This window comes from Mastacembelus armatus, chromosome 2 (assembly GCF_900324485.2).
Source record: "Mastacembelus armatus chromosome 2, fMasArm1.2, whole genome shotgun sequence".
Classification (NCBI taxonomy): domain Eukaryota; kingdom Metazoa; phylum Chordata; class Actinopteri; order Synbranchiformes; family Mastacembelidae; genus Mastacembelus; species Mastacembelus armatus.
Window position 1 is genome coordinate 452579 of NC_046634.1, and position 26595 is coordinate 479173.

Here is a 26595-nt window from a genome sequence, read left to right on the forward strand (position 1 = left end):
CTATACCCGTGTGGTGGAGTGGCCGTGGGGTAAGTTGGTACTGTTCTGGCTGCCACCGAAAGTATTGAAGTTGTGCAGAGGCTGCATGCCAGCCAGTGAGTTGGGGATCATGGTGATGGTGCTGGGCGTCATCAGCGGTATGTCGTCGGGCGATCGGCGAAGGGTGAGGGTGTAGTCGGGCGGGCAAGAGAGGCGCAACGTGTCGTGGGCCTGCAGAGACTCGCACTCGTGATGGTGCTCGTGCTCCAGCTGCTGCTGCTTCATCTGCAGCGACATCAGCTCCTCGCTTTGCAGATGTGCCACGTCGTTGGCGGCTGATGGAGCATTAGCTGGGGTGGAGTTGCGCTGCGGGGTGGGGACGCGGCGGTTGGACTCATGCCGGCGTTTGTCTTTCTTGTAGTAAAGCGCGGCAAAGGCAAGAATGTTCAGAAAAAGCAGGGAGGCCCCGACCGCGATGGTGACGCTCAGCTCGGTGGAGTAGTCCCTCTTGGTCTCGATCATCACGGTTGACTCATCAGTCAAGTCACCGCTCTTGCGCTGGTCGGTGGTTTGTTTGGTGTTTGCAGACGGGACCCCCGGGTGACGGGTGGTGGAGGGCCAGTTATTTTTGCCAGGGAAGCGTTTGGTATAAGGGTAAGGGGTGGTGTCCTGTGGAGGTATCTTGGTGGTGGTGGACACATACTGAAAAAATTCATTTATGTTGTGGAGGTGCGGGACTAACTCTAACCAGAACGCGACCTTGGTGGCCCGGTAGTGGTCTCGAACTCGAGGTTTGAGGCCAATGTGAAGGTAGAGCTGGTCTTTGGGGTTGTACTTTGTCCAGGCTACCTCCTCAAACCGGTTGGGCTTTGTGTGGATGAACTTTGTATCCTGTGGAACTGGCTGGTTCGGATCTCTGAAAGAGGAAAACAGGAAACAGAAAAGATAAAAATCAGAAAAATGAAATCATGTTAAAACAACAGTTGTGTATCTGTTCTACACAGTCAAGAATACAAAACTGGATAATTAATACATTTCACCAAATCAATCATATATATGTATCCATGCCACATAAAAGAAAGATGCTAAACATTACATCCACTTTTTTTTCCACTTAAAACTTAAAACATAATGACCATATTAAAAACGGGTTTTCATGCAACTGTAAATTTGCTGTTCCTTCAAAATCATTTTAAAGCAGCGGGGTAACACAACTCAGAAAAATAATAGCCTGTTAGATTCACTTAGTGCTAATTTGTGACACTTGCACAAGCCACATCTTAAGAAAGTCAAAGCCTTTCTTTTTTTTTTTCAGCTCGCTCTAATGCATTTCATGGTGACTCAGAAAATGAATTCAGAAGCTGACAAAATGTTCTCTGTCTTTTATACATCAATAACATGTTTCCAGGTTTGGTATCACATGTTTGTAATATTCAGCGTTACCCAATGTGTTATTTCTTATTTATTTATTTATTTATTTTTAGGGAGTCTGGAAAGCGGCCTCTCTGGCGACTTCTGTGGGAGACCTTTCATTAACTATGGAGAGGTGGAGGGGGAGGGAAGGCTGGATTATGGCCTTGAAGTCGACACACTCCGGTGTTTTGATATCTGTGAGGGTGTGTATCTAAATATTTAATAGGAAAGACCGATCTTGTTTCCCCAATGAACTCCTGCACAGATACATGTGTTGATTTCTTAAAGGGTCAGAGCGATCTATTAGCCGAAGTGGAATATAATAATGGAGAAGCATGGTGGCTTTGTGGTTAGCACTGTTGTCTCATAGCAAGGAGGGTCCTGGTTCAAAACCAAGCAAGGTAACAACCTTCCACCCAGAACATATTGAACTAATCAACAGTATAAAGCTTATTCCTCGTTCAATACCTAATAACTGATTTTCATTTGCAAATGTTTAGGGTATTTACGTTTCAAGAAACAAAATTAGCTCAGGTAGCGTTGCAGTAGTTAGCACTTTGGCTAAAAGAAATCCAATCTGGGGACGTAAAAGTCAACCGTCACAGCACAGTTCATTCTTGTTTATGTAGACTCTCAAACTATATTGTTAAGATGTGGGTGGATTGAAGCAGGACCCAAATGCAGGACACAGTTCTTTTACTCTCAGGACAATACTCTCCGCACTCAAGAACAAACACAGTCCTCTAGAAAGTCCGCCACTCGGCGTAAACAGGTAAAAACACTTAACTCCGCTACTTGGTGTGGAAAGCGACACAAAGAATCCGCCACTCTGCATCGAATACACAAAGCTCTAAACTCCGCCGCTTGGCGCAGAAACAAACTCAAACTTCCTCATTTCTCTGGTGCAAACACCAACGACATCACTAACGTTAATCCTCCAAAACAGACCAACAAAAACATGGGGGTATATATGCATGAGAACACACACACACAGGTGCAAGAAATTCAAATAATAGAGCATAAAACTACCTAGGACCTCACTAGGTGCAACAGGAAACCCTGAAACCAAAACAAAAGTCCATAACTGGAAACTCAAAATACCAGGACATGACATACACACATGTTCATACATGCATTTTTCAGTTTAGGATTCTGCGATATTCATAACTGAATATACAGAATAAATACAGGATTTATTCCATTGAATCATAAAATAGGGCAATAGTGGATTTCTTTGAAAATGGACCTCTGGAAGAGTTTCCAAGGTAACAGCTATGGGGGATCCATTAAAGGTAACGCAAGCAGATCGGTCTAATATGTTAATAACTCTGTCTAATATGGTTCTCACTTTAAATAGGCTGCACTTGAGCATAATGCAAAAGTCCGGCTTCCAACTGGTGGCTACATATGGAACCATACAGTACATAAGGCACTGCTAAGCAGTTTTCATTTAAGGCCTGTCATCTCAGCACTAGCATATGCTGGAACAATATGTCACTCCTCCGCTGCTGAATTTATTAAAAAAACAAAACAGGAGGAAAAAAAAAAAGATATTGCTCGAGGCCTTCCCTGCCCACCGAACTGTTTCCATCAGGAATCCAATCTGTGGATAATAATAGTGACTTCTGCTGTAAGGTTGGGATGCTTAATCTGTACTCCTCTCAGGCTGACAGGTGTATGAAAACTGAAAATTCACAGTTGCGATGCATGTCACCAAAATGTTGGAACAGATGCTTTCAAGGACTTGATTGGGCTGTAATGCATTCAGTGTTACCTTGCACCATCTGACACCCGAGCGGCGTTTAAATGTGGGTGGAAAAAGCAGCTTTCCATAAACTGCTGCGTGACTTTTTCCATCATAAATATACTGGTTAGAGGAATGATTTCTCTCTTTTGACTATTATATGTCATTCACATAGAACTTTTTCAGTTCTTTTTTTCCATGTAGTGACTAAAGTGACTTATGGGTTTTATTACAGAATGATAGATACAATTACCGATGGTTATCACAGGGTTAAAGAGCCCAAAGCATAGTCCTCAAATAGCTTAATTTGTCTGATAAACAATACAAAAACCTACAGTTGCTTCAATGGAGTAGTAGTACATCCATAATTGTACTGTTGAGCTAATCCTGAACTCAGTGCTCTGTCAATCTAAGGTGTTGACTTTTTTTAACCACCTTAATAAAATTAAAACTAGCATGATAGCACCCCAAATCCACGATCCTGAGACTGTACACCAAGCGGAAGGGAGGAGTGGAGCCACTACCCAGGATGAAATAACAAAGATCCATGAGTACATCAGGTAGATGGGTCCCTTGTGGTGACGTGTTTAGTGACTACCTCAGGCAGCAGAAACCCCAGGAGATGGAAAAAGAAGATATTGAAAAATCCTAGCAGTGGCCGGTCAAAGCTGGACTGAAAGACAGCACATCGGCACTAATCATGGCACAGGAACAAGGGGAATAGAGGCTGGGGTCTACCACAAGAGGCAGGACCCCAGATGCAGGGTGTGCAAAGACACCTCTGAGACAATCAGGCAGGATGTAAGATGCTAGCAGGCAGGGCATACATGGAACGCCATAACCAAAGGGCCGGCATAGTGTAGAGAAACATCTGTGCCGAGCATGGGCTGGAAGTCCCAGGATCAAAGTGGGAAACTCCAGGCTGTGGGACTTCCAGCTACAGACTGACAAACTGGTAATGGAATAGTAGTGGTGGATGAACGGGAGAACAAGGCCGTAGTGATAGTGGCAGTCTCAAGGATCATGAGAAACTTGAGAAATACCAAGGGCTGAAAAGAAGGTGAAGGCAACAGCGGTCCCCTCAGAGCAGCGACTCTGGGAGAGTGGCTCCATTGGATCCCAGGAGCATCATCTGAGATGTCTGTCCAGAAGAGTGCAGTGCTAGGAACAGCTAAGATACTGCACAGGATCCTCATGCTCCCAGGCCTCTGGTAGAGGACCCAAGCTTGAAGGAGACAAAGACCGCTCGCAGGGGTCTATCTATCTATCTATCTATCTATCTATCTATCTATCTATCTGTCTGTCTGGCTGTCCGTCATATTTACATATACACAGAAATTACAGTATATACAATAAACAAGATTAAAAAGCTATGATAGATTAGATAGATGATACACACACACACACACACACACATGTATATAGATGATAGATTAGATAAATTGATGATAGATTAATATATGGCCTATAGACAGATTGGTAGATATACAGATAGATGATAAATAGATATTACAAGCTTTATACTGTTTATTATTCCGCTTAGGCTCTGACATTATATTGCTGAGCATTAAGAAGCACTCCAGGCCCTCGTGCTATATATGTACTGCACTGTATAAAGATGCCACTTTACACTGTAATGTAACACTCCTGGCTGGACTAAATATCAAAAGTCACTTGTCTGGAGTGGAGGCAGCAGATGAGATTAAAAAAGCTGCAGTACACCGAGTATGTATCTTTTAAAATTTTTTTTTTAGCTGAGTAATGCATCTAAACGCAAAATAGAAAATGTGCTGACATTACACTATTACTCGCCTGCTTGTTCTCACTCTCTACATGTTCCTGACCTCACCTCCAACAAATTTTGAACTGTTCTGCTGAGCGACGCAGGGTTAATGTAGTCAATGAAATCTTAAAAAAATACATCCACATTTGCAATTTTCCTCCAGGAAGAAAAACTAAACGACAATGTTAAAGACAAATGATCTAATTAATGTCGTTCAGCAAAACCCGAGGCTGGAAAAACTCATTGCACGTTGCACACAAACACATTTGGAACAAAAAAAAGGGGGGATTAATAGCCCCCGTGGTTCAGCTTATTCTTGCCCTTTGGACTGTTGACCCAGTGTATTTCTAAAATCCTTGCTGTGGCCAGGTGTTCGGCACAATCCATTGTGGCTCGTGTGCCCATCCAAAATGTCCAATTCGTTTGTAACGGCATCAACAAAAAGTTTCAAAACATCAATCTGCTGCATTTCACGACAGGAGACGTATCAAAGAGTGAAAAATGGCTGCCCTCCCGGTGATGAATTCGCTTTCACTCTTGCCTTATTGTAAGCACACAGAAAAACAAAAAACAAAGCAGCTTCCCAAAATGTCTGTAACGAAACCAGTCCCCCCCCCCCCCCCCGCTGTTCAGGCACCAACTGGATTGGAGCCAAATAGATAGCAGGGGGAGTGAATGCTACAGCCTGTGAAGCTAATCAAGACTTTATTTATTCACCTTAAAGTGAATTTTCAGTATGACTGGGCTGCAAACACCCAGATACCTAATCTCAAGGTGCATGAAAGAAAAAACGTGATCCAAATATAAACTCGCAGCAAATCCTGTCATCAAATCTGGCACTGCTGCAGCGCCGGGGAGGAGGATTTGGCTTGTTTTATTAACCTCCACTTGATCTCATTGACTTATGATTTAATCATTTAAAACACTAATCAAAACAAAACCTTTTTTTTTTGTTAAACCTCACCCTAAATCTGTCTTTGGAGCATCAAATATAGCTCTGTAGGATTTAAAGATCACCTCCAGACATGTATTAAGGCATAAAAACACTCTGCTATAAAAAATGTTGTCTAGCAGAGTTATCCTGCCAAAAAAAAGTGCAATAAATTGCTGAAAAATGCCTGAAAACAGTTCATAATAATCTAAAGCACCCAGGTCAGCCAAAACACAGTTTATCAAGACTTCATCCAGAATCTTATAGGTCAAGATCCTGGAGTTTTTTTGAGATCTAAAGTCCATATAGTCCATCTGGTAGGTTTTTCTTTCCCTCATAATCATGCAACTTTACATACTTAACACAATGATGGTGAGCCAAAAGGGTTTCTTCTAAAATTATGATGCATTAGATGTCAGTGTATATCTGGCAGATACACAGGTGGTTGATGGTAGCATGAATGCAAATAAAAGAAAACCCGAGAATAGGTAGCACTCACCCTGTTTTAGCAAAGTTAGTCCAGTAGGTCATGACGACAGCACTCAGCATCACATCATTTTTGGAGAAGTTGCAGTTGAACAGATCTGTGGGACCGATCATAGGGATTCCAAACACGTACGGTACCTCGTCACCGTGGGCTGAGTCGGCCCAGCTGGGCTTCATGTCGCTCTGACAGTGGTGGTAGAAAGCATAGAAGTAGGTGGGTGACCCGTACTGGGCGTGGAGGTCAGCTGTGGCCACCGCCGGTGCTACCCACTGGTGATCGGTGAACAAAGCCACCAGGGTCTTGCGCCGGGTCTCCGGGTTCTCCTTGTCTGCCCAGTCTGTGTACATGAATTTAATGGTTTCGCGCAGTGTGTCCTTGCCCTCTGGGTAGCCGTACAGATGGTCCACAAAGTCAGACACAGCAAAGTCAAAATCGTTAGCAGACACCCCGTCCTCGCTGTCCACGATGCCGTCGACAAACTTAAACCCTTCCCCTTGGTTCACCCCCAGCATGATGTCATAGTTGAGGAACTCCCCTTGCTCCATGAGGATCTGAGGATCATCCGGGATCACGTCGCCATCAATCACAGGGCCAAAGGCGATGTGGTACTTCGCCGGCGTGATGTACTGCTCGATCAGCTCTTTGTAGTTCTTGTTCTGCAGGCACTCCACCAGGTCAACGGTGTCCAACATGTTGCACCCCACCTTCTCAGCCAGGGCTCGGGTGTACTTGGCAGGCTGGTAGTTGACCGCCCAGCTGGACAGCGCCGTGCCACTTTGGATGATGGCTTTCTGGAACAGATCTGAGAGTGAAGCTGGTATTAGTGAGTCACATAAAACACTATAATAAAAATGATGATTCAGGATATTGACGTTAACGCCTTTGTGTCCCTAATGAACAAAGCGGCACATAAAAACAGCGACACCTTAGGCAGTTTCTTCATCCTGGAATACTAGTAGCATAATTTGAAGGACTGCCAATCAGTAAGTAGGCCACAATGCACTAGGAACGCTGGAATAGTGTGTATGTCTTTGCTTCAGAGAGTGCTATTTATACACAGACAAACACACACAGTGTTGATGACTCAACTAGGCCGGCTTGAAAAGTACATTTTGAGCACAGAACACATCCCTCACAAGGCCGGGTTAGCCTCATATAGGCTTTTTTTTTTTTTAAATTTATTTTAGTATCAGTTAAACCTCAAGTCAGACGTTCTCTTCAAAACTCTACATACAGAACGTGTTTTATGACCTCAGTGTGTCGTCTGCTAATGCGCAAGCCGGTGGTACTGGCGTCCTCATGGCAGCTTTACAGCACCGCTCCAATTTACCTCGCTGAGTGATGCATTATACATCACCGCGAACGTTTGGCAGGGCGCGGGGTGTTTGTCGACTCTCTCATTCATGATTGCCGCCCATCAAAACACGAAGACTTTTATCTAAATGTAAAGTAAGCCATTCCTATTCCCTCAAGTAGAAGATGAAAAAAAAAAAAAAAAAAAAGAAACAGACTTAATAAACCACAATGTAAGAGCAAAAGCGTGAACAGGAAGTCTCCTGATTGCCTATAAGGTAAACCCAGCTGACTTCTATCAGCTAGATAAAAAGAAAAGGTTTATTTTGTGGGAAGGGGCATTTTTCACAAAAGCTGTATTTTGTCCCACATGGAGAGGTAAAATTGCTTGGGAATTGCAAGCAGCACTTCCTTTTTTTTTTTCTTTTTTGCAATCCAACCCTCCATATCTTTGTCTTATGGATTGTGTGTTGCCCTAAGCTATTCATTTTTGACAACCACGGCCTTATACTACTATATACTACTATGAGAATGATATTTGGGAAGTCTATTTAAATATTCCATTAAAAATACATACATATATTCATAAAAAAAAAAAAAAAACAGTATGGTAATCCAGAATCTGTTCCCATCCGTTCCTTATCCTCCACTGCGTACAGTCACAGAAATTTTTAACCAGTGCATGCTGGTTGTCTTGACATGTGGTGATCAGATGAAAACAGTATGCTATTTGCATAACTAATGCTACTAAAGTACTATGTATCGTGCAGCTAAAGTGGTATTACCTTTTTGTGCTTATCTGGGATTCCGTTTGATCGTTGCCAGTGCTTACTTAGTGACAGGTTTACAAATAGCTGCCGCATACCAGTCCAGGCCATTTTGAGACAGAGTCCAAACTGGTTTCGACCAAAAAGACAATGCTCATTTATTAGTCTTTGTCCTGCTGTATTTGTTCTCTTTGCTGAGATTTCAATCCCTCACTAGGATTCTGTAATTTAGAAAAGTTTTAAATGTGATAAGAAAGAGAAACAACTCGAACTTCCCTGCAGGAGAATTTAAATACTAACATTTTGAATCCAACTATTGAATTTTACCATGCTTTCTCACATTTTTTTTACAAAAGCCGACTAAGAGAGGGCATGTTGGTACACATTTCTGCATGAAATGACACTGATGTGCAGAGCAGTGCCGTGACGAGGGAAACTGACAGACGACTGATAGGCATGGCAGTGAACACATCATCGAATGACTGAATACGTGACAAGATGATGACAAAATGATGAAAACGTCCGTTACGTGTGAGCAAACCCCCCCTCACCACCGTGTGCTGGGTATAGAGATACACATACCTTCTGAGTAATGCGAGAGGGTGAGCAGACTGACGCACGACGCCCCGGCGCCGGAGCCAAAAATGGTCACTCTCTTCGGGTCTCCTTTGAAGGCCTGGATGTTTTCTTTGATCCACCTAAGAGCCTGGATTTGATCCAGCAGACCGTAGTTTCCCTTGGCTGCCTGGTCTCCTGTGCTTAGAAACCCTGGTTGAAAAAAAAACAAACAAGAGAAAATCAGATCTCAAGATTTCATGTCCTGCTGTTCTTCTTAACCATTTTTTTTAAAAATAACATATAAAACTATGCATCAAATAATAATATATACATGATGCTTGAATTGCTGCAGATTACCTCAGGATGTAAACATGTCGTGATCCTCTGAGAAGTTCCTGTGTTGGGCTTTTATTTTGGTTAATTCCCACATTTCCTGTGTTTCCCTGTTGTGTTTCCTAGCTTTACTTTGGTCTTTATCTCCTGATTGTTTTCACCTGGTCCCCATTAGCCTGTCCCCTGTATATATGGCAGCCAGTCACCTTGCTCTGCAGAATTTAATATTCAGTATGTGATTCCAGTTACTGTTTTTTTATCGTGAAGACAGAGAATGTTTTTTTATATACGATCTCCAATAATGTCTTCTTCACTACACCGAAATATCTCTGAATATTCCGCCATCAATGCTCAGGACAGTAGCACGTCTGTTTGTAAAGCATTAAGCATTGAATTCTGCTGCCAGCACACAAATAGTGAAGCATGCAGAAGGCCTTTCGACATGAAATCACCCGTGACTCCTAAATTGGTTGGCCAGCAGAGATCGCTTACGGTCGAGGGCCAGACCAGCCGGCCTGGCACTCGATTGGAACCCAATCTTGAGAAATTGGACAAATTAGCAAACGCGCCTAAATTAAACCCGTTAAGTAGCTTTCTAAATGCTGCTGCTCGGGGGTGGGGTGGGGGTGCGGGGAGACTGGTGGCTTCTTCGTGCCAGGCCTTGGGAGCTTGGTGGCCAGGCCTGGCAGGGACAGCCCATCCTTACAAGCTGACCAAGTGTACATGACAAACAGGATGAGGACCGCTGGGTAAAGAAAAGAGGAAAGAGAGGAGAGGTAGCCCTGTGGCTCTTTGATAGAGAGCAGATCTGGTTTGTCATGCTGAGGCTGGAAGGGGAGGTCGAGAGGGAATGAAGGGCAGCAGGGGTGGGGAGGATTACAGCGCCTCTGGCAGCCTCACGCACCCCGTGGGATGACCGCAGGTCCTGGCATTGCTCTCCCCTCTTCATTCCACTTTCCCCTCTCTTCCCCCCTCAGTCTCCTCTGTTTTTCTTTGCCCCCATCTCATCACACCTCACCACACAAAGGTGACGGACCTGTAGTTACATTTATATTTAAAGGAAAAACAGTCACAACTCAGCAAAACAAATGTCTATGAACGCAGCATAGCAGCTTTAAATGTAAGGAGAGAAAAGAGCAAAATATTGGTTAAAACTGGGGTGTTTTGCTCTCGCGCTGCGCCTGTCGGAGATTCGCTGGGGGAATTAGAGCCAGAGGAGAACTGTCAATACCAAAATGGAAAAACACTCTAATGGTTCACATTAAAAAAAAATCCTCTGCAGCGGTGAATTATGATGAAAACGCTGTCCAGCCTTTCAACCGGCCTCACTTTTTACAGTTGTGCTTGACAGATAAGTGCTCGGTTAATGTAACATAATAATAATACTTCGATCCTATTTGGGTAACGAAGATTTTTGGACACAAACATTTTTTTCTCCAATATTTTCACACAAAGAGAGTTTTAGAGCTAGTAAATGATCGAAACTACCATGTCGGGTTTGGTTGTGTTGTTAGCGAGCCAAAAGGAAGCCCCCTCCATCACTGGCAGCACCCCCACGGCTGCTCTGGAAGCAAAGCATTAATCCACTCTTTCCCTTATTTGTATTAATGCTGCCTTGACAGGGGCTGGGAGGGGGGAGAGGCTGGGCTGGGCCACTATGTAGGTCAGAGTGGACACAACCCTGAGGTTTGAATGGCACAGTTAATTTTTGAGGTTTGCTCTTATTAGGCAGATCTGGCATATAATCTGAGACAATCTGTTCTCCCCAAAAAATATGTCTGTTATACTAACAGTCAAATAAATACATTGTCAAGTTCAATATTTAGGCAGAGCTCCATCCCATCCAAACCTGCAAACCCCACTGGATAAAGTCCAAAAGCCATGCGGTCAGATTTAACAAGTCAATGAAGTGTTGGCATTTTTGGAGACACAAGAGATTTCCACCTGACAACAGAAATGTGTTTGCAGGGCCAAACACGGGTATGGTTTCCATGCGGGGCAGCTGAACCGACTTAATCTGCACAAAATATCAGAGCTGAAATTCCAAATGAAACTTTTTTTTTTTTTTGTTTGTTTACCAAGTCCTGGAAATACCATGAGAGAGTTATCTAAATGCCACGGCACGTCATTGTACACGGTTTGTTTTTAAAAAGCAGCCGCGTCGCTTGACAGCAGAGCTGCATGAGTGACACAAATGACAAAGAGTGAAAATGGCAATGCAGCTCTGCAGACAGGACGGCGACCTGGCAGGAAAGATTTTGTTTGCAGGTGGGTTGAAATGCACCCTAGCCAGATGGTTGAAAAGGTGCAAATGCATCCATGAATAATCTTCGCTCCTTCTGCCTGTAACTACATCAGCTCCTTAGAAACAGCCCCTGCAGGCTCCTGTCCTTTGTGGTAACGGAGCTGAAGTTACTAACTGTAATTGTAATTGAACCATCAAGGTAGAGATGTTCTTCTGCTGCTGTTGTCGCATTACTAGTGGGTCCAGGGCAGGAGCAGGTTGGAAAAACAGATATGTGGTCTGACTGGTGGGGATGCATATATGTGACTAAACATAAGTAAATACATTCTTAAATTTTATCCAGATTCTATCCAGACACTTTAACTGACAGAAGTAAATGCAAATGACAAAAAGCCTCACTCATTTTAATACAGCAGGAATGAAAAGGTCTTTTATCAACAAATCTAAGGGGAGAGGCAGAACGCACTGACAACATGATGGTAATAGTAGTTAATTGTGCTCTCTGGTTGTCCAGCAGCCCCCCAGGTAAAACATTAAATATCAGAAGGGGATGATGGGAAGGGAATTGTTTGGGATAAGCAAGGTCGGCGAAGCTCGGCCAAAGCTCCTGCCCGTCAGACGGCAAGGCGGCCGAGCCAGGCGGCTTCGGGGAACAAAGGGAAGGTGCAGAGGAGACGGTCAAAGTCGGGCTCGGGTTCCTCGCGGCTGACGCATGTGATTAGGACGGAGGAATGATGCCTGGTGTTGAACATAACCACCCCCACCCTCACATCCTACTGAACCAAACCACGCCAGAGCTGTCAGAGTGCGTCAGCCTACGCCGGTGAATTTGAGGGTCACATTATGTGACAGCAGAGCAACGAGTCCCACTCAGTGACTCTATATAATGATAATGACTGACAAATATGGACATTCCTCTACAACTTGATTAGCCGTGGCTGGGCGGGCTATTTCCTGTCTCCACAGACTAGACCTAACACCGGCGTCAGTTTGCCCCTAGTTCCCCCAACTCCAAAATCCCATTAAAAGTGCTCGCTAAGACACAGCACTGTCAATCATGTTTAACAACACGTGCTCTGCAGTTTTGTCTTGCTGCGACTTTATTATGTAGCTAATTACCAGTTTAATGGGACTTCTTTTTCCATTACTGCAGGCTGTTATTTACCTCTGGTGGGAGGCAGGAAGGCAAAGCTTGAAGTTTAAGTTCCAGGTAAAATCCACATCACCTGTTTTTGACACACTGAGACAATCGCTCTCATGTCATTTGACATCATTCCCTTGAAGTAGTTACTATGCATTATGCAGTGTATTTAAGGAATAGTTTGTGATTTTTAAAGTTGGTGACCCCCGGTGGGTTCCTGATCCTCTGGAGTTGCCAGAGCTGAATTTTTCCAGGCAGGTGTTAAAGCAATCTAGCTCCGTGGAGCGTGATAGTGAACCCTAATGCCACCAAATCTCTGAGCCCCTTTAGAGATGGTTTGTATGAGCCCTTCACTCTGATTTAGAGGCACACAGACCTGGATTCGGATGCAACCCAATTTGTGTCCACTTAAAATGGGTTTGGTTGAGGTAAATCAATTTGAAATTTAAGCAAACCTTCATAATTTATAAAGATATTCCGACGCAGAGGGGGGCCCTTCTCAACTGTGGAAAAGTGCAATCGGTTACACGTCCATTCAGCCAGGGCGCTACCCCAGCGGTCCGCCGGCGTATGTTCATTAAATTCTGCAGAGCTAATTAGAATCTATTCGACATCCGTGGGGAGGCATTTGCACAGCTTGCAGAAGTGCACAAACAATTCACAGGAACAAGCAGCCGTGCACGCTGCAGGCATTTCGAAGGCTGCTGCAGCGTGCAAGGTATTGTACGGTAAGTAAATAAAGCCGGCGACATTACTGGACTTGAAATGTCTCATTAGCCGTAGCTGTGCATGTACTAAAAGCACTTTTGGCTATTACTCCTCCTTAAACAATATAAGCAGGTCTCAATATGCGCCATTTGTATTCTTTAAGTGCTGACTCACCTCTTGACTAAAGGACCATCAGAATGGAAAATCCACGACTTTATTCACTTCAAGGCATGTTCAGTGTAATTCAGTCTGACTCAGAACATGCAAATTCCCATTTGATATTCTTATATGTGCTAATGTATTGTTTGCATTTCTACAAAGGAGCCTTTAATTATTCTAAAAAGTCCAAAATCAGAACCTCCCCCTCCCATCATGCAGCTGAGTCGAGCGGGGATGTCAAATCCCCCCCTCCCCCTCCTTTGATTTCCAAATTGCCCCCGAAACCTAGCCAGCCATGGCAGATCTGCATTCGGCAAAGGATGGAATGAGGGCATACTGAGAGGAATAAGTTTCTGAAATGAAACATGTAGATGTTTCTGTGCATGATGGCCCCCAGGAAACAGGGTTTTTTTTTTTTTTTAAACGAGAGTGAAGGAGTCACTTAGTCATACCGGCGGATAAAAGCAGAGCTTCAGGATACTAGTAGAAGGGCGAGGAGGCCAGTTCCAGTTATTTGACTTTTACTGCACTGACGTTTGCAGACATTTTTACATGTGGTGCTTCTTTGATGAGGATGGAAGTGAACTAATAGCAAAAATCAGAGGACTTTCTATCAGAGGTGGAAATGAACCAAGTAAATATTAAATATTTCTTTTTGTTTTCCCTCATTCTCTCTTTCCTTTTTTCCTTGATTTGACTACAGGCTTTTTACTTGTAATACCATATTCTTCAGAATATTTCTCACGCAAAATATCTTTTCATATGTGGACACAGTGAAGGTGTAAATCTCAGTACTTTACACTTGTCAGTTGTCAGGCAGCAAAATAAAATAAAAAAAAAAAACAGGTGGAAATCTAAGGTTTAACAAACTCCCTGCCAGCCGAGACCATGGTCAGTGCCCGCGCCCCCTCTTCGGACTCCCCCTCGGACTCCTCTGTGCCCAGCTTTGTCATACATATTGCAGGGGTGTATGATGTGTGACAGAGCTGTCACAGGTATCAAGCCTGTGTGCGGCAAATCCACTTGACTGTGGCGAGGAGCACGGGGAGGACGGGTCTCCCTCGAAGTGACAGCTCGTCCAGGTGGGGGGACAGCTGGGTGACAGTGATGGAGGAGGAGTAGCTTCAACTCATGCTGTCATCATGTCTCTATAGTCACTGCTATTCTTTGCTGTCTCGCAGATTGTCTATAGTGCTGAAAAGCTCAGGAGTGGTTGCAGATTTATGCAGTAAAAAGACAGTACACTGTATCCATATTGTACTGTACTGTGGAGCTGCACACACATCCACATCCACCTACTCCAGCACTGAACACTGGACACACATCACTGCTCATGGCTAGATCTGGGTCACAAGGCATTAAATCCCCTTGTTCATCAGCTGTCCTCACACACATACATATTGGGTGCACATACACACTTCAGCCCACTACCGTCACCTCACCGCACAGCCCGCCATCTGTCCTCCAAAAGCTGCGCTATCACATCCATCAGGGCTTAACGGGTCAACCATGACACGTGGACCAGCCAGCTGATAATACCCACGTCCCTGCTAACTTCACAATCGACAACTTGGGAGGAACTTAAAAGACACTCTGATCCTCCCAACATAGCCTCCAGTTACCAAGAACAGCTCTTCTCTCCTCTCATTAACTTAAATGTGATGGGCCATCTAGACAATGTTAACCACTGGTTCCGTTAGCATTAGTGCTAGCATTGACTTGTAGTTAGATTGTGCAGAGATCACTTTTGGTCTCCAGACAGCGCACGCAACCAGATTTTCTTTTTCTCTAGATAAATATATTTGTTTATTTTGATGTTTTTTATATTTAAAAGTGTAAAATGTGATCGCTTTAGCTACATCTAGTGGTGAGAAAGCAGACCGAGCTTCCCTCACACCTCAGCCTACAACCCCGCCACCCTCCCTGTCTAAAACCAGTATTTGGTTTTGTCTGTTCTGGTATACTGTAGAACTATGGTAGCCCAACACGGCTCCCTCTATGAAAGCGGACCAGCTTCCTATGTAGATTTAAAAGGCTCATTCTAAGATTAAGAAAATGCAAAAGTTGGTATATTCTGGTTATTACATATTGACAGCATTTTTATGAATACTATATTCCATTTCTGCAAATAGATCCCTTTAGATATTTCACACAGTACCTTCAAAGGTAATAAAGCCAGTCTGTTTCCAATATATATAATATGTAGCACACAATAAATTACATAACATTTTTTTCAAAATGTATCTGTCTTTTTATTCATTGCCAATGCCTGCAGTGCCACAGAGGTCAAAGAGGTAGAAGAAACCACAAAAGCCAGTCCCTGACGTATGCAAAGCAACACCTGGATGAGCCAGAGTCATTTTGGAAGTAAGTGCTGTGGACAGATGAAGTTAAAATTGAGTTCTTTGGCCACAATCACCAAAGGTGTGTTTTTAGGGGCAGCAGCATTTGATGAAAAGGGCACCTAGCCGACTGTGACGAATGGAGGGTGGAAATATTCCAGTTTGGGGGGGGGTTGTGAGGCAGCCAGTGGCAGGGAAAGAACTGCACACTTATAGGGAAGAATGATAACGTGGTGCTTCTTCAAAAACAGCTCTTGTGAGTTAATATAAGATGGTTCTGGAATTGCTAAAACACCGTCAGTATTTATATATTTTCTCAACAGGAATGGTTTCTAATAGAGGAATGCCTCCACAGCGCTGTCTTACCATTTATAGTCAGAGCGATTGGCCAACTGATAGAAGTGACCATAAAAAGGAGAACACACGGGGTCTCAGAAGAGTCAGACAGACAGAGATGGGGAGAGGCGTGGGAGGGAGGAATGCTTTCAGTAGAGTAAAGATTGTCTGGTGGGCAGAGGAAGATCAACGCCGATCAGGAGGAAACAGAAAATACAGCTGCGTTGTCGTTTCTCGGATAAAGCTTCAACACGGCTGCTGTTTTTTCCCTCAGCTGTCAAACTCCACCATAAAACGCCTCAGTTGTCCACTCTGACTTGAAAAAAATCAATCAAGGGGAGATGAGAAAACTGACCTCCGCCGCAAAAGAGGGGTTTAGGAGTTCCAGCAGAGGTTCTCTTCAACCAAGCAGCTCTGATGAAATCACAGCCATGTGGTGTTTAGAGGGGAGAAACTCTATAGGATAAACAATCAATAGCTATGATTACACATCTAAATTGACTACGTAGGCCACTGGTGGCAGAGGGTTGTTGTCTCTGCCTTGGCTTGTCATTTTTGAGTCAACACATTTGGGTCGTGAAGCTGAGAAAAATCACACGGGGGGGGATCGATACCAAACTAAATATGCAATCACGTAAAAGTAGCTGCTAATCCTCTTTGTCGAGAGCGCAGCAGCTCATCCAAGCTGTCGGGGTCATATCTGGCACCTCTCTCCCCTGAAAAACAAACCTTAACATCAGTGCTCCATTAACGGAATATGTAGATGATGTTAAAATACTCACTCAGAACGATTTACAGACCTCTAAAATAGCATATCTTAATTGTCAGAGTGGCAAACATTGCTCTTTTTGCACTGAAGTTGTGGCTGTTTTCTAATGTCACACCTTGCCCTTTATGATTGTTTTGGCTGGGATTAGTGGCTGCTTTTCTAATTATCACACATGAATGCAGTGAAGTGCAGCAGCGTGACACTCAGGGCCTCCAGAGTGCTACGAGAGAGAACAGGACATCACTCATCTCAGGCAGGTCATATGGGATGAATTCAGGTATTACAGGATACAGGCTATTTTTAAGATCCCAGCATTTCCTCTATACTTGCTCTTAAAGGTACAACGTGTAATACTTAGAGGGGTTTATTAGTAGAAACAGGATATAGTGTTCATAAATATGTTGTCATTAGTGTGTAATCGCCCGGGACAAACTGTTGCATTTTCTTAATTTTCGAATGAGCATTTTAAATCCACATAGGGAGCAGGTCACCTTCCACTGAGGCAGCCATGTAGCCCAGAACAAAGACAAAACCAAACAATGGCTCTAGACAGGGCTTGAGGTTTTGTTTTAACGGGGTGGGGTGGAGGTTCGGTTGGATCGTCTGCAGTATCACAACGAGATGGCATTAAACCAAATTTTATATACTGCAACCGTAAATTTGAAGCTATTTTAAGAGTCAGACTACAAAAGTTACTGCTCCCGTGATGCACCTTGATAGCATATGTTATTAGACTCCATTCCTGATAAACACCTCAGATCATCCGCACATCAAGTTCAAAATACCCTGGTGTCACTATGACATCTTCAGGGTGCATATATGGGAGAAAATGTAAACCATTTTGTTTCAACTGTCTACATAATAATGCTAATGCTTCAACTTAGAATGAGCCTTTTAAATTTACATAGGGAGCGGGTCCCCTTTGATGGATGCAGCCATTTTGGGCTTGTTTCTACTCTTTTCTACAGTAGCCCTGAATAGATGAAACCAAACACTGGCTGTAGACAGGGAATAATGTTTTGTTTTAAAGGTGACACAACCACCGTACCCTCCCTTGAGCCTGGAAACAGGGATGAGGAGGTGGGGGCAGTCTCACCACAACATGCCACCAAATCTGTCATACACACACTGCAGTTTTAACATTTGAATATTTAATATTTGAAAACACAGAAGAAGAGAAAAAAGACCCATATGCTGTATTTTCTGGACTGTAAGTCGCAATGGAATATTAGTTGCTATTAGCAAAAACGACTTTGTTGAACAGAACCGAAAGAAAAAGTCCCTTTGGAGTATAAACCAAACATAAGCATTTTTACTTTTTAGGTGATACAGTAATATATTCTGTTTTGCCAAGAGGATAAGCTAGAGCACTAAAAAAAGCAGGATTTATAGTCCAGAAAATACGGTATTACAAATGCAAAGTCAACAAAATGCATCTCTTTAGTCAATACCAAAAGGCCCTTAAATTGTTGGAGTGTTTTTTGTGCATGTCGTAGTTTCCCTAACAAGAAGAGGAACATGCCTTTCATGCCTGGATGCTTTGTACAGGGAAAGAGAAGGGTCCCCGCCTCTGCATATGTACTGTCAAAACGCAGGTCATGTACAGCGCTGCTCATTTTCGACAGGAGGATTATGTTTTTTTTGGCAAATAATAGAGTTCAGAATGGGGATGTCGAAGCCCGGACCATGTGAGACTGGCAGCCGGCGCTGTTCTTCCAGTACACTAAGCTGCTTCATCATTTCCACTGCCAGCAGAAGCCTCTCACATCGCCACCGGTCACGGACCCACCTTGACAAAAACATGAACTGTGCGCTGAGTCTTGTTTTCTGACACTGGCACATTTGGAAGCTCTGTAAGAGCAGTTCTTCGCATTTTTACAGGAGGAATTCAAGTGATTACACACAATCTGAGAAGTCAACAATAAGTCATAGAAAAAAAGTTAAACTAATAAGTTGTGTGGTTATTTTGTGTATTACTGGTAGATGGATGTTATAGCGTTTCTGTGATATGTAGGTCAAAAGCGTGTAGTGATGCATAAAGGTCAGGTACATGTAGAGAACAAATCAGTATTATCGGGTTAATAACTTGGGTTATATCAGTGGAGGAGCTCATCATGCACATTCATTAGAATTCAGATTGGTTAATTAGGGAGAGAAGCAGCAGCCACCGCCGCCTCCACGCTTGTGTCTTCAGAACATCAAAGCAGTGTTGCCCCACTTGGTGGTCGGCCATCTAGCTCTTCTCCTTCTCTGCCCTCGAGTTGTCGAGCGACATTGCTCTTTAATCAGCTTTGCATCTGGGGAATGCTCCACCCCCCTTCCCCCCCCCCCACACACACACCTCACCCCCATCTCCAGCGGATATTATGGAAATGAGCCCACACGACTTTTCAGCAGAGGCCCGACTTGTTCTGGTGGTCTCGCTGCTCACACCGCGGGTCGGCGCCAGGAGCGCTCTGCCGTTATGGAAAAGAACCCCCCACCACCACCACCACCACCCTCCCACCCAGCCCCAAGTGGTCTCGCAAGAGTGACAAAAAATAAAAAGTTTACCTCAAAACCCTCATTTCAGCTCTGGAAATGATCTAGTTGCCTGCATTGGATTCTGCGTGGTTGGAGCTGGAAAGTGATCTTTCATGAGGAATCTGTGGGGGTGCACGTTGGGTCACTGAGCGGGTTACTTCTGACTACATTGACAGGTTTGAATTCTCTGTGTCTGGAGCCTGGAGGAGGAGATCCCAAGACCACTTTAGACAGCAGCTTTTGCCTCTCAGCACAGCTAAGGAAGTGGTGTCTTTTATGAACTGTGTGTCTTTATGCAGACATCCCTGGTCAACAGCCATGTGAGTTGGGATTTTAAATCCCACAGTGACAGTGGTGGTGCATTCGCGGTCACCTTTGAGTCAGGTGGAATGAAGCTGTCAAAAGCAGTCGCCCCTCCTCAGCACTGTTTACTGTTTCCCTATTATGGTTTTCACCCTCAGCTGTCATTCAGATTCCAGGACCCGAGGCTCAGTGACACCTTAAACTGTGCAGATCGATGCGCTTTGAAAATAAAATGCTAATGTGATGTCTAGATAATTGTCTCACACACACACCCACACACACAAATTGTAAAAAAATATAATTTTTATGTTAATTACAGTAAAAAGATGAAATCAAAACATCACATTTACACATAAAACAAATCACTTTATCTGCACATTTCCTGATCTGATGACTCAGTAGAAACCATAGATGTGCAGGAAGAGGGCTCTAAAAGGATCAAAGGTCCCCTAGACCAGAGAACCATGGATGGACTTTTAACCTTTCTGTTGTATCAGGAATGGATAGGAAGAGGAGTACAGAGTCCTGATAAAATCCTTCAGTTACTGGATTTACAAAAACTATCTTCTACTGCACACCTCTAAAACCAAGGAGATGGTAGTGGATTTTTGAAGGTCTAAGCCTCCTTCTTATCCAGTCATTTGTGGTGTGGACATTGAAGTGGTCCCAGCCTACAGATATTTAGATTTGCACCTAGACAATAAGTTCGACTGGTCATTTAATGACCATGATGTACAATATAAAAAATTGCAGAGATGGCTTTTTTTACTCCTTACGCTGCAGTCTGCTGGGGGAGGCAGCAATAAACGTGGTTATGCTAAGAAACCCATATGTGGGTCCGTAAGAAATGTTACTTGAATGTCATATGGCAGCAGGGAGGCAGGAAGTGACTCATGCACTCCCAGGAGGCAGCATGGGAAATGGACCGCTCCGACGTGCTACTAGCAACTGCCACCACTCTGTAAGTTGCAGAATAAATGGTGGTTAAAAGGTAAATATTTGCTGTCACTCTCTGATTTAGATGTTTTCTGGGGATTTTGTGTGTGTGTGTGTGTATTTGTTTTGTTTTGTCCGAATGTCCATTTTGGATAAGCTGTTTGATGATCCCATTCATTATCCTTCGGACCTGCTGTGCCGCTTTTAGTCCGAATAAAATTAGCCTGCCACGTCGCCAGATGTAATTGCTGAAAATTCATTTGCAGCGTGCAATTATCTTGACTAGCCTTCACTTAAACCCTTACAAGGGATTGTTGTTGTTGCTGCTGCTGCCGGAGATTGAAAACAACATAGAGGTTTACTCAAAAAAAAAAAAAAAAAAAAAGCATCCTGTTTTTGGTCATTTTATCAGTTGCTATTAGCCGTGGACAGCCGTATCCGTGTGCAGGTTGCGTCCAAGCAGGGATGTCCATTTACTCTGTGGATTAAAAACAAAAACAACAACAAAAAAAAAACATCTGGGCTTTTTTCACGTCCCTCCCGCTCATCTGTTGCATTCTGTCCACACGGAAAGCAGCTTCGACGGTAATAAACACCTCAAATTGTGACATTTCCTCAGTCGACGACAGTCCAACACCGTGGTTGCATTATATTTTCTTTTTTTTCCCTTAGTTATTTCACATGGCAAAGTCAGGACAGAATACACGCCTTCGAATATCAATGAATATCAATACGGTTTGCTTTTTTTTGGTTTGGAATCCCAATGAAGGTCTGAGCACAGAGCTGTGACAACGCTGACCTTTAAAAGCCAGGTTTGGTTAGAAAACACACAAGCCGGGGGTTATATAAGAAGTAACATTCCCACAAAATTTTAAAAAAAAAACGGGGTGAAGCAAGAGATGGAGAGGGAAGAGGAGCCATTTTAAAAAGAATCCTTCAACATCCACATTTGCTTTCTTTCACTGGGGGGAGATATGGCGATGGATAGCGATCTTATATCTGTATCATGAATGCAGAGCAGGACCCAGGGACTGGAAACAGCTATTCTGGATTCTATTTAATTGAATGGGTTTGCGGTGTCTTATGACGCTTGATAATTGATAATTACAGATGATCATTTTAGGTGTTTTTTTGCATCATTTGGCAGGTTTCCCCTCAATAAAAGGTTATGGTTTACATTCCAGTGAACTGGAACCAAGACCAAGTTCAATCAAGACTTAATGACTAGTAACTGATGACTAACAAATGACATCATTGGTAATTAAAACTAGGCTGAGCGTTTTTATAACACAGCTAATCCGTTATTTGGTTGCTACTTGCTGTCTTAACCACTAATCCTAACGCCCTTAACCCTTTAAGGGGTTTTATAAGAGTTTTTTTTATTATTATTTTGATAGAGGCCAGGCTACAAGTAGCTGTTTTCCCTTGTTTACACAAAGCTAGGCTAACCATCACCATGACACTATCTCTGTACATATCCCAGAGACATAAGACTAAGCTTCTCACTGTCACATAAAGGTGGACGGATAATGTAATGGAAGCTACAGTAACAGGGGCTGCAGACTAGTCAGGACCAAGACAGTGGCTCACACAGAGCACCATTTGTCATGTTAATGACTGTTTTGGAGAAATGGCAGATGACTCCTTCGTCATGTGTGCCTGCCAAGACGAAAAGCCGGTTTTTGCAGGATGTCTTTTTCTTTTTTTTCTTTTTCTTTTTTTTCTTTTCCCCTCCAGCGGGATGCGAGCTGCAGCTGCAGCCCTCTGCCTTTCTGTGTCATGTCACAAGGAATCACCTCACCCCCATGACTCATGACAAGGAGTGGATACTGAGGACTGTCTCGAGACGCTGTGCGACGATGGCGCGTTCCAACCCACTCCTCACGCGGAGTGGTAATGACCTCCTCCCGGCGATGGTCGTCCTTGCAGAGGAATCATAAAGTAGGAGGAAGAGGAGGCTGCTGGGAGGCTGAGTGCCTGTCCTCTGGCTACGAGAGAGGCCACTAACAGATTAGAATAAAACAGAGGGAAATGAAAGAAAGAATGATATAGATAGTGGACGGCAGGTGAGGATTGTTTGAAAAGACAACCAGGGGAACATTTTTGTAAATGAGGCACATTTTCATCACTAGTCATCTCACGTCTGGCCACAGTGGGAGGGGGGGTGGGGAGGGGTAGATGGAGACAAAATGGAGAGTGCCATGTGTCTCTGCCCCAGTGCAGCGTAATGAAGCTTCAGCATCCTGAAGCCAGATGGCACTCAGCATTATCCAACAGAGCTCATCCAGGCTCCTCCATCCCCTCCACCACCAAATACCCCACACCCACAACTGCTGGCACCAAAATCTATCCACTCTCATGACCCACTCTAACAGGCTGCAACCTGGGGGCCTGAAAAAATTTCAAACACTGATCAAACCCTTGTTGATGTAGAGTGCCACTGACTCACGACCTTCCCTAAGAGCATGGATCATACGGATACCCTTAGATTCGTGCCCGACCCTCCGCCCTGTCTGGGGGGGGGGGTCCCTGATAGCACAGGGACCTGGCCCACATCCACCTGGGCCTGCACCAGTACGTTGCCAATATAAAGAAACCAAAGCAGAACAAGTCTGAAGTGATGAAGCAGAGCTAGCTGCACCTTTTAGCCCATCAGTTGGTCATCCAGATGCTCTGGGAGCAAATCTAAACATAAGCTCAGCAGAGCTGTAGACTTAAAATCAAAAAAATACTTTGAACTTGTAAAAACCTCAACACAATAAAAAGTGTTGAGCACATTTCGATTTCGAACATATTTGGTCTCAGATATGTGAAAATCCCTTGTGTGATCTGAGACAATTTATTTACTGATTTAATAAAGCTTTGTTGTAATTAAAATACATTATACATTTATTGTAACTTTTTACAATGCTGTGGCAACTGAGCAGATTTGAATATTTTAGTTGTTAAATTAAATACTTGCACTATCAACATCTTTGTTACTTGCTAATTATATTAGTTAACAGCAATTCCTGGTTGTATCAGTAGAAAATGGAATCTGGTTAGGATTCCATTGCCTTCAGTACTGCTGGTGCAAGATTAGACTGTATAAACGCTTTGCACACGAAGTACCTCTGTAGTATCACGCTATACGAATAGTACAGTTGTCCCTTTGAATTAAACCAAGAAAATTGACCATGCAGTCTCCTGTAAGCAATACAGCCACTGACAGCTGTCCACCAGGGTGTGTGTGAGGTTAAAGTGGTGAGGGGTGATGAGTGTCTGATGACTTCTGTCACTCCAGTCACAACTGTCGTCTATCACCCTGCCAGCACGGCCGCTATCGAAAGCTGCAGCGCCGGGCCAGCGTTGCACGTTGGCACCTTTCCAGGCAGCCGGAGGTATCCAAATTGTTCGCTAACCACAAGGCGAGCAGTTATAGGGACATTTAGCAGACACTTTGCGCCCTAACACATGCGAATCTAAGCATCCCACGTTTTAGTCCCCCGACTTGCTGCACGGGGGGAAAAATTGGCAGCTAAGACCTGACATTTGAGGACACCACAAACCTTGTTGCAAGACTGAATGCTGCCAGGGTTTATAGGCAAAACAAATGTTGACATCTCACCAAGGTGAGATGAATATTTTATAGAACATGTTTTGAAACTGTATTTTTTTTTTTCTTGCACGATAAAAGAGAGTGTGAGGGGGACTAACACCCGTTGAAGAGCAGCATACAAACTGCTACTTGGCGCTTTTCCCTGGAAGGTTTGGGGATAAGTAATAATATGCTTGGGCCCACTCTGTTTTGGCTCTGTGCACATAACAACCTCCCTCCAAAGACTACAACGAGTACTGTGCATCAAAAATCTGCAGCCCGGCTTAGACCCCCCATGCCTTTCAGGCGTTCTCTCTGCTCTCCCTGCATTCTCAGCCCTCGTCTGTTTTTACTGTCCGCAGTCTTTTCCAGAACACCTTTTCCCTCCGGCTCTCAGGCGACTAAATATAGTGACTGGTGCAGACAGCTTGGCCTTATAACAAATGGTGAGCAGAGCAGTAGGATGCACCGTGGCCTCACTTCAGCAGACAGTGAACCACATCACAAACAGCAGGGAGCACCACACGGTACATGCATCAGATTCATGGCTGCAAATAATAAATCTGAGCATAAATTTATGGTTAATAGTGCTAAACCCAGGCTAACGCACAGCAGTCAGATGAGCTCGACTGCATCACCCATTCACGTCACCCATCTTCCCAAACATCCCACCGACTTACGCAGCTCTGTCTCTGGCTCAGTAAATAAACCCCCCGAGGGCTGAACTTCTCTTGAAATCTCTTGAAAGTCCGCTTAGAAAAAAGGTGAGATATGCTTTTTTGAGAATGTGTTTTTCAGCCACCATTTCCACAGCAAAGTTCAATTTTAACAAGAGTTGGTGGAAACGGTTACTGCTAGGCTCCCACCCCAGAGGGATTTCAATACAGAGTGGCTGAAATTTCCAAACTCTTTCCTTCAAAATGCTTGATAAATGCTATCAGCCTCAGACAGTTTCTTCCAATAGATGTTCAGAAGCCGAACCTTTCTGTCAAAGGCAAGATAAAGCCTCCCCGTGCAAGCCAGAAACCACTTTCATCTTACAGACAGGAACAACATAATATGCGCAGCACTTGTGGTGGAGATACGGGCTCAGATCACAACGGATCAATTTTCCCACTGTGGAATCTGAGGCCGCTTGATGTTTTTATGCTGCAGAGTGATAAGTGAAAAGGATGCAAATATAAGCATCTTTGTTTCATTTGCATGCGGGGGCTGTCGTCCAAGGCTGCAGTGTAATACAGCCATTTGTAATAAAGAGAAGAATGCAAAGATAGAAAACCTACGTCATTAGCACGATCCAGCAGCTAGGAAGGCAAATTATCGGGCATCCATACAGAGCATGAGTAATTCCTATATTATTAAAGGCCAAAACGTAATCTAAAAGAGCTTAACAAGGTGTCAACCACCCGCCCCTGTGTGTATGCCCCGAAAAGCCCAGCCGGCTGCTGAAAAAGAGCGGTGTGGCTAATAATTAAATCGGTCATCCAGGATCAGTGGACTCACCCAGAACTCCCAGCCGGTAGTTGATCGTGATGACGATGACGTTCCCATAGCTGGCCAGGATGCTGCCGTCAATCATGTTGCCGGTCCCCTCCATGTAGGAGCCCCCGTGGATGTATACCATGACTGGCTTTAACCCGTTCTCATCGTGGATGTCTGCAAACAACAACATGAAAGTAAAATTTCCGCAATTTTTACAATACAGTCAATGACAAGAAGGTGGCAGTGAAAAAGTAACAAATTATACTTTTGTACTATTTGAGGTACTTTTACTCTAGTATTTTTTCTGTGTTACATTATATGGGATGTAAAGTTAAAATAAGATTAACCTCATTAAAAAGTATGTATAGATGAACAAAGTAAACTTGATGCAAAGCGATTATCCCAGAGGCTTCACTTAATGGTGATATGATTTTTCAGGCCTTAATGCAGCTCCTGGATTTTCATCCTTAGGTCTTGTCATGAAGGACATTTAATAAGAAACAAAATATATGCACCATATATACACCATAAATAGAAAAGTGAATTAAAAAAAAACAAAGCAAAAAGTTCCGTTGGGTTGTCGATAGTATGAAAAATTGCAGCGAAATGAAGAAAGTTAAGGGAAATTAATTATTTGAGCTTACTCCCATAGTATATCTGTATGATAGTACAGTATACACATCAACCATCCATCCATCCATCCATTTTCTATACCCGCTTTTTCCTGAAAGCCAGGGTCACGGGGATCTGCTGGAGCCTATCCCAGCTCTCTCTCGGGTGAAAGGC

At 43.7% G+C, this 26595-nt stretch overlaps 1 protein-coding gene across 1 annotated transcript; it reads right to left on the reverse strand.

The window, feature by feature from the left end:
• On the reverse strand, window positions 1–25967 carry nlgn4xa (neuroligin 4 X-linked a). Its single transcript, XM_026301729.1, has 5 exons — window positions 25831–25967; window positions 8980–9165; window positions 6350–7139; window positions 569–895; window positions 1–529 (listed from the first exon to the last, which is right to left on the reverse strand). The coding sequence occupies exons 1-5, from the start codon at window positions 25949–25951 to the stop codon at window positions 1–3; spliced, it is 1953 nt and encodes a 650-aa protein (XP_026157514.1). The 5' UTR covers window positions 25952–25967.
• Between the last annotated feature and the right edge of the window lie 628 nt (window positions 25968–26595).